The sequence below is a fragment of the Aquarana catesbeiana genome, linkage group LG04 (genome assembly GCF_042186555.1).
Source record: "Aquarana catesbeiana isolate 2022-GZ linkage group LG04, ASM4218655v1, whole genome shotgun sequence".
NCBI classification, from domain to species: domain Eukaryota; kingdom Metazoa; phylum Chordata; class Amphibia; order Anura; family Ranidae; genus Aquarana; species Aquarana catesbeiana.
In genome coordinates, this window is record NC_133327.1 from 301,657,081 (window position 1) to 301,670,014 (window position 12,934).

Sequence of the window (12,934 nt, forward strand, 5' to 3'; positions counted from 1 at the left end):
AGCTACCAAAATGTGATTATCACTTCTACTGATAAATTTACAATAAAGTAAGATTAAAGAACATTTTGGAGTGCTGGTGATAGGCAACCTATCATACTTGCAAATCCAACATTGTATTTCATTGGCCCATTCAGTATGGTTAGATTTCAGTACCAAACATCTGATTCAGTGAGTTATGGTCATGCATGTGCATAGTTAAATCTGTTAAAAAGCTCCTTACTAGGGCTCTCATGGCTTAATCCCATGGTGTGTGGGCACCATGAGTAAATATTAATTAATCACTTCAGCCCCAGAAGGATTTGTCCCCTTCCTGATCAGGCCATTTTTTGCGATACAGCACTGCATAATTTTAAACAATTGCACGACGTTGTACCCAAACAAAATTTATGTTCTTTTTTTCCCACAAATAGAGCTTTCTTTTGGTAGTATTTGATCACCTCTGCGGTTTTTATTTTTTGCGCTATAAACAAAAAAAGAGCACCAATTTTGCAAAAAAACACAATATTTTGTACTTTTTGTTATTATAAATATCCCCAAATTTAAAAAAAAAACACGTTTTCCTCAGTTTAGGCCAATATGTATTCCTCTACATATTTTTGGTAAAAATAATCGCAATAAGCGTATATTAATTGGTTTGCACAAAAGTTATAATGTCTACAAAATAGGGGATAGATTTATGTCATTTTTATTATTATTATTTTTTTACTAATAAAGGCAGCGATCTGCAATTTTTATCAGGACTGTGACATTGTAGCAGACAGATCAGACATTTTTGACACTATTTTGGGACCATTGACATTTATACAGCGATCAAAGCTAAAAATAGCCATTGAATACTGTATAAATGACATTGGCAGGGAAGGGGTTAACACTAGGGGCGATCAAGGGGTTTACTGTGTTCCCTGGGTGTGTTCTAACTGTAGGGGGGTGGGACTGACTAGAGGAGGAGAGAGATCGGTGTTCATACTTAGTATGAACACACAATCTCTCTCCTCACCCCTGAGAGAACTGCGATTTGTGTGTTTGCACACACAGATCCCGGTTCTCGCTCTGTCACAAGCGATCGTGGGTGCCCGACGGTCATCGTGTCCACCAGACATGCGCATCGGTTGTGGGGACATGCGGCAGCTTGCGTGTGCCTGCTCTGACATCTTAAAGGAGCGACGTACAGCTATGGTGATTTTCCCAGCCGAGCCAGCCTGCCGCAGTATAACTACGGCAGCTGGTCGGCTAGTAGTTAAAATGCTATTTGTAGAGTTAAATTGAAATAATTTCACTGAATGACCAGTAATATGCAACACCAAAGCAGCCCAATTTGTTTAACATATTTACATTTCTATTTTCTTAAGCAAGCCTTGTTTACATAGCTTTTGAGAACAAGAATTAGGCCAGTCACAAGCAGTTATTTTCTGCGAAGATAACAAATGCATTTTTTTCTAAATTGAAACAGTTAATTATTTTTCTTTCTAGTGTAGTATTAACATCAACAAGCTGACAATTAACACCATGGTGATAATTTCCCAAGATAATTATTTATAAATGCATTGATATGCAATATTGTTTGTCATTCAACATGACACAAAAGCTGTTTTTATAAATTATATTCTTTTTGTAAACTCTAGCTCTGCCTTTGCAGCATGCACTCTCTTATGCTTTTGCTTACATCTTTACAGTTTTCCCTTTTTTTCTTTGCAACCCTATGGCTTTTTTTCTTTATAATGTTAAACAAAACTCCCCTATGTTATGAACATATTGTTAAAATTGTATAGCTTGATTAAATATATAACATTTTTTTAAAAGTTTTGGAAACAAAAACATTAACATTTCTCTTGTACATTTCAAAAGAGCAGGAGGTTGTTTAATACTACAACTACAGAATTTCATTGACATGGCAGTCTGAAAAGAGATTTCTACTGTAAACTGTTTTTGTATTTCATCACAAGTTGGTGATTGCCTGTTATTTGACACAGGATTATTAAATAGTAAGAGTCATATTTTTTTTTCTTTTTGCATTTTTTAATCTGTGATGGCCACGCTCATGTCTCCATATTATTCAAGCCCATGTCACTTGTCCCTTGATTAAATATCACTTTATAATGAATACCTAATATCTCTGCATATTATATATATGCTGGTAATGATTGAGATGTTTGACATAATTTGCTATGTACATAATTTTTCTGCCATAGTTATTTTAACTGAAACTTTCACTTCATATTGACTTTGATAACCTAATATGTGTAGAATTATTATGAATAGTATAGCTACTTCAATGTTAATTGTTTTTAATATTGTGCAAACTGTATCACAGCTATAGAAGTATGTTTAGGTACATATTGCATGAGACATGAGTGCTGTTACTTTTTTTGAGAAATGTCTACACACAAGCTCTCATAAACCTTTATTCTGTCTTTAGAATTTGGAATGATTGGAGATCATACAATTAAAAGTCAGCGACCAAGATCTGTTCATGAGAAAAGGGTCACCCAGGAACAAGCTGATGCTGCTAAATTTATGGCACAAACTGGTAATACGTTAGTTACATTTTTATACTTACTGTTATCAATTTTAGCAAAACCACTGCATGCTTCCATAATCCTTTGCATATTTGTCAGTTTTTTTCTAAGCTGATACTTTTTTTACCCATTTTTTTTCACCAGTTACAGTTCCATAAATAAAGTAGCTGCAAAATAAACAGATCACTTCCATTTCAAATGTGGCTAACTAACCCATTGTCTTTACAAATACAGATGTAATGAATTTGATTCCAATGCAGAGCAGAAATGTTTACTGCCATGGAATGATTCTATATCCTAATAAGGGCTCATGCACAGAGCTGACCTTCACAATTACAACCCACTCAGTGGTCTGATGATGTTAGATTGTGCAAGTTTGTCTTAATTCACCCCTATAGTGACTGCAGACTGTAATGCCTTCCCACCATGGGGCAGGACTGCATGCACTTCAGCAGACTAAGGATAGACCTCTGTGCATCTTCTGCTAATCTGCTAATGTGCACTGTTGTGTTGACAAACATTACATTTATATTAAAGTCTGCAGTCCCCACAGAGGTGAAAGGAGCAGCCTTGCATATATTAAACCACCTCCCTGCAATGGAGTTTATTGGGTGGGCCTCTGAAAAAGTAATACTGTGACAGTGTGCATTAGTTCTCACATGTTGAATGTAATTAATTTGTCTTGGAACAGAAAAGTATGGTACATCTGTAAGTGGAAAGATTCAAAATCAAGCCATGATGTCAGTAAGCTTAAAATACAAGTTGTTCCTTTATGGAAGAGTACCTTTTAGCATTCACAATTAAATATTTAAATGCTTCGAGACTTAGCATAACTTAAAACCATTTTTTTTTAACTGTCAGATAAGTTGACTTGCGAAGATATTCTTCTGAATAAATATAGATTTACTTCAATTATCTTTTAGTTATAAAAATTTTTTAAATCTTTTGAATACATGTTTGTGAATGTCACTAGTTGCTGATTCAGAAAATGACAACTTGTGTTTTAGGTTTATTGATTCTTTCAATATAAATTCATTTCAAATGTGCAAAATTGCTGAAATCAATATGCTTCATTTATTTTTATCTGCACACTTAAGATAAATATTTTTTTGTGTTAATCCCTTATCTGAGGAATTATCTAGCACTGAAGGGGTTATGGTGTGCAATTATTATGCACTAGAAAAATGCTTTCAATTAACAGATGGCAAATAGCTTGACTTTTTCAGTAAAGTAAATGAAAAATATTATAATTTAGAGAGCTGTGATGATCTACAAAAACACAGAAGGTTGCAACGTTTTCAGAAAAATTACACACAAATGAATCTTTTCCATTTTTACCATTACTTATGTGTAGTCATTTTGTAAAGGCTACACATATTTCGTAAAAGCTTACACATTTATGAAAGTTTAGCCTTAAAAGAGAAGTATGGGTTTGGGGTTTTTCTCCATCATACTTACCTAGGTGGATGCAGCATTGGTCTAATGCTGCATCTGTCCCCCGGTGCCTTTACACTGAGAAACGAGTATTCGAATATCACTGATGGCTCAGTCCTCACAGCTCTCGGAGCAGAGAAATGATGACTGTCAATCAGCATCTCTCCACTCTGCTCCTCCTCGCTCACTGGAAGCTGGTCATAGATGGCTCTTATTTTGGCAAATTCCTGCTCAATTAGCTGAAATTCAAGCCATGGGTGGCCATGTCAGCACTACTCATCTCAACAAAAGTCAATTTAAATATTGAATGATCTGGGTGGAAAGTAATCAACCAAACATTGACTGCATCCTATCAGGTGTTGTCATCGGTCAGGTATTCAGGCAACTGTAAGTGTTGCGGCTGTCTAAATACAAAAGCCATCATTGGAGATTCCTCCTTCCACAAATGTTTAGCATGAATGGGGTAATCAATTGATCTTGTAATCGTGTTCTGCTTGCAGGCTTAGCAAGAGAAAGTATTACTTTTACTGTAATTTGTTAAAGGGAACCTTGATGTTATATTCTGATTGCAATTTTCTACTTAATTTGTGCTTATACTGTCCTTAGAAAGTGTGGAGATGTAAATATGAATAGCTCATTGTTTTACATACAAACAACAGAACCAATTTTTAGCCCCATAAAAGCACTGGACAAATATTTTAATGACTATAGTTATTTTACAATGGTTTGATTGCACTTCAATTCTGCATTCTGCAAAGCAGGGACTAGAGTACTAGAGTACATAATGTGCATATATATATATATATATATATATATATATATATATATATATATATACACATTTTTGTGTCCAATATTTCATATATATTTATATTTCATCCAATATTGTTTTATCAGTCATTAGCATTGTATTAAAACTATTTTCTGAAACATACTCAGTTTTCAGTCTGTATTGAATAAAATCATTTTTATAGGGATCAGATGAGTTACTCTGGAATTTCTTTACAACTATAGAAAATTCAAGACACCATTGGATATAAAACTGTGGGGTTGGTTTACTAAAGGCAAATAGATGAATGAGGTGAAGCTCTGCTGCTGAAATTTTTTATTTTCCTCGCACATGATTGGGTATTAATTGCAAAGTGAATTTTTGCCACATTCACTAAGCTAAGAGGAAAATTCCCTTGCAAAGCAAAAAATTCACTTGCAAAAGTGATCCGCCTATTTGAACAGCTGATTTGCCTTTACAAAATGAATCCCTGTATGTTTTTTTGGCAAGACAGAAAACTTTGAGCTGAAATTGTCACTTTTTAGCAAATTTCTGAGCTTCAAGACACACAGACTGTGGAGTAACGTTTAATTTATTCTATTTTCTTTTCTAGTATTTCTGTGTAAATACATATATGTGTTTGTACTTCTGTGTTTAACAATGTAGCAGGCAAAAACTTCAGTTAAGCAAGTAATGAATCATTTTTGGAAATTTGATAGTGGAGATGAACTTGGTAGGCAAAGCTATGTTCAGCTGAAGCAATTTAATGTCCATTCTGGAACACAAGCAAAACAATGGTCATACAATAGTTGTAAATAGTTCAATTAAAAAATTATATACCCTTTTACTAACACTAGGGTGCTACAATCACATGATATCTCTGGCTCCTAAAAACAGTATACTGAGCAGTATTAGCTACCAAAACGTCATTAACCTCCCTGGGGGTATGATTATTTCAGATTTTAGGTGCTGAAAGTGGTACAATTATTTTGCATGGAAATTTGGTGTTTTATATTGTAGGCCTGTAATTCTTAACAATAACAAACTTAAATCTGTCCACCAAGAATCTAGTAGATATCCCGGGTATGATGAAGTTTTAAACACAAAATCATAAATTATAATATAATAAATAAATATAAATAATTGAAAAAAAAAAATAATATAATAATAATAAAATACATTTCCCAACGATTCACTATCGCTCAATTCTGCAAGTGTTCTAATTTACTATCGCTGTTTTCTAGGTGGTCTAAAGCCACTTTTGATGTAAAGGGACACTTTTTGGTTGCTATGGATAATCTCAAGTTTCCAGGCAGAAAGAACAGTATATATAATATAAAACTGCATGCAGGGCATTGGACAAAGCACTGGGGACAAAAGGGATGTGAAATAAATTCATACACTACTGTAATCTGTAAGATTACAGTAGTGTATGTGTTATGACTTTCAAATTTTTTTAATTTGCCACCAGGCTCCGCCCCCATGCGTTGCGACACTCGCAGGGAATGGAGCCTGGCACAGAGAGGCTTCGGAGGAGGACAGAGCCCGCGGACAGCACGGGGGGACATCACAGGATCCTGGGGACAAGGTAAGTATACCACACCAGGATCCTGCAATGCAATCCCGAGTGTGGCTCGGGGTTACCGCTAATGGTGCTGAAATTTAACCCAGAGCCACACTCGGGAATACCGTCAGGGAGGTTAATACTTTTGGGCTATATTTAATCTTCATCCCTTTCTAGGCCTCAGCGTGAACCCAGTCCTTTTCACATTCCAGTGACACATAACCATATCATGTGATTATGCCAGACTTTCTTTTCACCTTCTCCCTTCACTATTTAGGGTTATATGGTGGGCCAGGGAAAAACTAAACAGTTTTTCTAGATGTCCTATTAAGAAAATATGTTGGTAGCTATTGTTGGGTAACATCATGTTTTTCTAGAGACAATTCTAGTGTAGTGAGGGAATGACAGCATCATACTTGGTTATGCACAGTAGGCTCAGTGACCATAACTATAAGCAGCAGAGTGGACAGTGCTTTCAGTTGGGCACAGTATTTCAATTTAATCTATCAAGATTTTCTTGTACAATTTTATTAGGGCTAGAACAATGGAATTCCATTTCTGCTCTTTCATATATCCACAATATATATTTGTTTGATAATTTGGTGCAAATGGGAGGTTATGAAACATAAAGCTAATAAAAAGAAAAAAAAAACATAAAAAGGTAATACTAAAGAGCATTTTTATTTTAATGACATCATATCAAATTATATCATAATAATGCATTGAAGCCCATTGAGACAGCTTTTAATGGTAAAAACATTACATTTACAAAATAAAAGGTTTACTGCAGACCGATAAACCCAATGTTTATCTGGAATTAGTAAGCTTGCCGAATGTGTGACAATATTTGTTGCTATGTTCCAATCATATAAAATGACATAGAACATCTTTAAAATGTACTATGATTATGGCATTTTATAAAAACCAACACAATAAACATAAACATCTTCATTATAATCATCAATGAGCCAGATAAAATGTGAACCAGACTTCTTCACAATAAAGGCACTGCAAAGTACAAACAAACTGGTTACATAAAAAAAAACTATTGATTTAATGGGAATGTAAAATGCATGCATGTAATCAGCATTGCTCCAGAAAAGCTGCATAAAATTCCTTTTTCTGGACATTTATAAACTATATACATTGCTGCAGATATTCTGTTGACATAAAATTGGAGTCTTCACTTTGATGAGCAGAACAAAGCCAAGCTTCAATGGCAAACTGAAGATCCTGTTGGTAATTGGGATTAAGGTCACTGCAATGCAATGATATCAATCATATGAGGAATCTATATAGAGTCAAGACATAAAATTCAATTAGCATACACCATATTAATAAAACTGAGAAATGAAACTATAACTAAAGGTTAAATATTTCAAGAAAATAAAAGAGGGATAAAGGAATTTAAAAACTAGATAATCCCTTTGTATGTACAGAGCCTTTTTAAAGTTTATGTTTCATTTAGGTGATAGAGGATTTCCCTTTATAATGTCACATGAAATATGGAAAGTCTATATCAGTGGTGTCCAACTTTTGTAATGTCAGGGACCAAATTATGTTCTTACTTAAATAAGTTAAGTGGCCTGCTCTCCTGGAGCTTTAAATATTGTTATAGAATGTACAATAAAATTATATTTTTAGTATTGGGGCAGTTTTGACAAAATCTAAGAATTAAAAAAATCAGATTATAAATATGCTTTATCTGAACATCTAGGATCTAGTATTAGCTAAAAAATGGAAAAACATATCAAAAGATAAATTATATTATGCTATATTTGATTTTTTCATCTGTTTTGCCATTTATTTCTGTATTTTTGTTGTCAGTAATACATCAATTCATTATCACCACACCATTTTCTTGTAGTGTTGTTCCCTAGCAAGCAGGCTTTACAACCAAACATATAATAGCTTTCTCTTCTAATATCATTTGCAGAACACTTTATTTGTTTTGCAGCCATATCCAGTCAAAAGTGCAAAGATTCAGTAATTGTTGTGTTTATACAACTTGTCACATATATCACTTGTGCACAGGGCACTTTTCAACATTACATAAAATGTGCTAGCTTGCACAGAAGAGAGAAGCGGTATTAAAATTCTCTTTGAAAGCCCAGCTATATAATAATAGAACAGCAAGAATGAAACGTGGCTTTGTAAGGCAATGCAATTTCTATTTTAGTAGTTTTAAATCTGATTTGGTATTCTTTGGGTTTAAATTCATCCAATTAAATACTTAAAAATAAGATAAGCTTCTTAAATCATAAATTCTATTAAAGGGAAATATTCATGACTTAGGCAGATAATTGCAAGAGTAAAATGTAGATATGCGTGTGCATTACAAATATGTCCATGGTCGAAGTTTTAGTGTAATATACCTAAGTAATATTTTCAATAAATTGAGAGTGCATGCCTTTTTCTTTTACAATGTATATCCAAATGGCTAATGTAATTGCTGTGAACAGTGAGGAATGTAATTTACATATACAAGCATACTTGTACTGTTTTATCTAAATGCAGGATATGTGGATTAAATAATATATATTATTGCTAGAATCCACTGATTTCTTGTCTTTATGTCAGAATATTAGATACAGACAGGACAATGTCAAATAAATCATATCAAATACATTTATAAGTTGGGTCAAAGTTAAAGACTATGGCAAACTGCAGAGATCTTTAGTGACATTTTTTCTTATAGAAAAAAATGGTTTTATATCAAGACCCTACTACTAAACTAGCTTTTTCATGATAGGGTGATGAATGATGAAGGAATGTCTGCTGTAGGTTAAAGCCGTCTATAAAATATACATAGATATAAAACGATCATCAACAATCTGGCTAGTTATGGTCTATATGGGCACTCCAAGCTCTTTCTGGCTAAATGATGTTTGAGCTTAGTGCATAGTTTGTAATATTCCCATATATTTGTCCATAGATTGAATGATATTGATTCACTAAAGGAAAAAAGGAACACAAGGGGGCACCAGTTTAGTGCAGCATCAATAGATTTATTATGATTAAAAAGCCAAATGCAGTGAGGAAACAAAACACAATGTTCCAATAAGTGAGGAGAGGCACTGTGGGACACAAGGCAGGATGTTACATCACACCTGGGATGGGCTGATTGCTATGGTAATGCATTTCGGAACTCTATTGGCTCCTTTCTCAATCCATGGTTTCTTTTGATTCAGTAGGAGTTCCAAAACTTGTTACCATAGCAATCATCCCACCCCAGGTGTGATGTCATATCCTGCCTTGTGTCCCACAGTGGCTCTCCTCACTCCCTGGAACATTGCATTTGGCTTCCTCACTGACAACACGCTGTTTGCTGTCACAATCGGCTCTTCCAGTGAACAGCTTCCATCCAATGTGGCATGGCTGCAGATAAGCTCTTTGATGTTATCTTTCAGTAAGTTTGCATCTGGCTTGTTAATCATAATAAACCAACTGATGCTGCACTTAGCTGGCTCCCCCTTGTGTTCCTTTTTTGTAATTTCAGAGATTTATTACTGTCTCAGGTGGAGCTGCCTGCTAAAGTACAACACCTTTCCTATGGGATTTTTATGAACTCCTTACGAACTTTTCATGAACTACATATGCTACACAAGCGCATCTTCACATTTATTAAGAGGGTAAAGGCTAACTCCTGTGAATGGTAAATTAGCATTTGTTTGTGTAACAATTGAAATTGTTGTTGTGCATAGATTCACTAAAGGAGTAGAGCACCTTCACTTTGAAAAACTCATTTTCACTTTGCAAGGAATTTTCAGTTACCTTTGTGACTGTGGTGAAAAATCACTTTGCAAAGAATACCCAATCACCTGTAAGAATTTTTCAAAGAAATACGATTGTTGCTTACAGATTATTTAAAGACAGAAGTCGCACAGATTTACATTCACTAATCTAAGTGAAAATGTCCTTGCAAAGTGAAAATGCTAGTTTAGTAAATCTACCAAATTATTTTCAACTAAAATACAGGCATACCCCACTTTTAAGTACACAATGTGGTTTATTTACTAATGCTGGAAAGTGCAAAATCAGGCTCACTTCTGCATAGAAACCAATGAGCTTCTAACCCCAGCTTGTTCAATTAAGCTTTGGTAATAAAACCTGGAAGCTCATTGGTTTCTATGCAGAAGTGAGCCTGATTTTGCACTTTCCAGCTTTAGTAAATAAACCCCATTGTGTGCTTAAAAGTGGGGTATGCCTGTAAACAGGTACTGAGGATGTTTTCCTCCCTTCCTCCTTCCTAAGTGATCTACAAATGTATGCCAGTGGGAAGGTCTAATGCTAGAACATTTCTGCATGTGCAACCAGTTGGGTTTCCTTGGCTAGTGTAAAGATTACCAAAGGCAAAATTAATGGCATCTTGTTGAACTATTTAACCTCTTTTTAATAAGTCAAAATTAGTAGCATATTTTGACTTGAAAGTTGCTCATAGATATACGATGTGTATGAATTATCTGACTGCATACATATTTGTTTACTCAAGAAACATTTTTCATAAACATTTATTTTTGGCCATGGAGAAGGAAGGTTAACTCTTAACTCTTATCTCTTAACATAAGAGATCCATTCTGTCTCTGAGGCTGCATATTACTTTCCGGGCGGTCCAATTACAGTGAAATGAAACAGATTCATTTTCGCTGTCAGGAAACTGTAACTTGGCCATCAGACAGTGGGGGCTGCCATGTAAGGCTCGATGTTTGCCTTTATGTACAGTTCAATATAAATTTTTACAAACTCCTACCATAATGACATGTTTTAGACAAAAATAAACCACTAAAATGAGGCACATTTTAGGTTATTTTGAAAACTTTAGTGACTTCATTAATCAAATATGGCTTTGGAGATGGTATTGAGGTTCCTGCATTTTTGAAGGGTAAATAAGGATAAGCCGGCAAAGAATTGCAGATCTTTGCACTGTAGAGGAAAAAGAACTTTGGTGCGTGATGCTGATATTAGGCGTTCCTTCACATGGAAGAAATGAAGGCGTAGTATATTATTCCTGGGTATATTATCAGGAAGGTGTGAGGGTTTAGGCAAATGGTGTATCCTGTCCACTGTAATGTCTAATTCTGTGAGATCAGGCAGTATAGACGCAAAAAGCTGTGCAGCATATTTACGCAGATCTGATTGTTGGACCGATTCAGGGGCTCCTCCGATTTTCAAATTATTCCTCCTAGAGCGGTCCTCAATATCTGAAAGTTTAGCTTTAACTGCCTCTATCTCATTCTCTTTCATGTCATGGGCATCTGCTAGATCATTGATGGTGGTGACAAATTCCCCCATCTTTGTTTCTATATGATCTACTCTTGATGTTACTGTCTGCAGCTCTACCCCAAATTTGTGTACACAGGACAGCATGTTAGCATGCAGTGAGCTTCTCAAAGAGACTAATATTCTTTTAGCACAGGCTGATTGCTAGTGGGGAGGAGATCATTTGAATCTGGAAGTTCTCTGGTATCATCCCCTGAATCTAAGCCTCAGCTCACCTCTTGTCCAGGGTCAGTCGCATCCATCCGGAATTGCACCTTTTCCGGGCTCCCTGAGGTAGGAGTATGAAGAGGAGACTGTGGGCTTTTAGATGATGTGTTCCTTTTTGATGGATTGCCACTTGGAAGCCCTTGCTGATGCGTGCTAGACATGGTGTGCATGGAGGACCTGCCGCCATCTTGCCTGGGCCCAGAAGTAAAGAAGGCTGTCAGTTTCTGCTGCCTCTGATTCTCCTTCCTTTTCCTTGTCATGTTGGTCGGTTCCCACGAGGTCTCGGCACCGGTATGCCTTATGTGCCTGAATATTGGCTCTGCAGCCCACTATGTGCCAATATGTCCCTGATGGTGATGGAGCTCCACTCACAAGCATCCATCGCTGTCTGCGGCAAGCTCTGCCCCCTGTTTGCAGATTAACCTCCAGAACTGAGCAGTTTTTACCACTATACTTATTGTCTGGGACCTGCACATATGCAGCATATGGAAACAGAAGAGTATTGCCACAAATTGTAAACAATGCTTGATTCTGTCTGAGCTGTAGTGTTGTGAAGCCTGTATTTTCATAGGGCTGGATTTCGCTCACTGGAGCCTACAGGAATACAAATTAACATCCCTTTGATAAGACCACCTTGTTTACACAGAACATTTTGACGCTTTACTTGCCCTATAATTTTGCAACAACTTATTAATACATTCAATATGACTATATTTCTGTTGATAAGAGGGTAAAACTATCCAAATCCACCTTTTTGGCTCTGCCACCTTTAGGAACATACTTAAAGTACCTATACCTACCTCCTGTAACAGCAAATAACCTATGCCTACATTGTGTATATCTGGACCAGATTTATCAATGCATCTGAATTAGGAAACAATGTTATCTTCCACTGGCAACCAATCACAAACTGACCTTAATATGATTTTACCTTGCTTGATCTGGTCTTTCCATTATAGCTAGCAAAATATTGCTCATCTTGTAAAAATACTCCACAATAGAAACTGAAGAAAATAATAACAGTTATCTTATAGTCTGCTGTGTGTAATATTGTTTGATAAATATTCTAGTGTCAGGAACTTGCCAAATCATAGTAAGAAAAAAACATAATAGTAAATACCACAGAAAACATAACATTGACGACAAACTGGTAATAAAAAATAT

At 35.5% G+C, this 12,934-nt stretch overlaps 1 protein-coding gene across 4 annotated transcripts in view; it reads left to right on the forward strand.

The window, feature by feature from the left end:
* The window catches only part of ADGRB3 (adhesion G protein-coupled receptor B3), a 1,384,867-nt gene that overhangs the window by 531,333 nt on the left and 840,600 nt on the right, over positions 1–12,934 (forward strand). For 3 of the 4 annotated variants that reach the window (XM_073626736.1, XM_073626734.1, XM_073626735.1), the window contains exon 3: positions 2,417–2,527. The exons of the other annotated variant lie outside the window; for it this stretch is intronic. In XM_073626736.1, the coding sequence (XP_073482837.1) occupies positions 2,417–2,527 (111 nt within the window). The remainder of the gene's footprint in view (positions 1–2,416; positions 2,528–12,934) is intronic. 4 annotated transcript variants of the gene reach the window in all.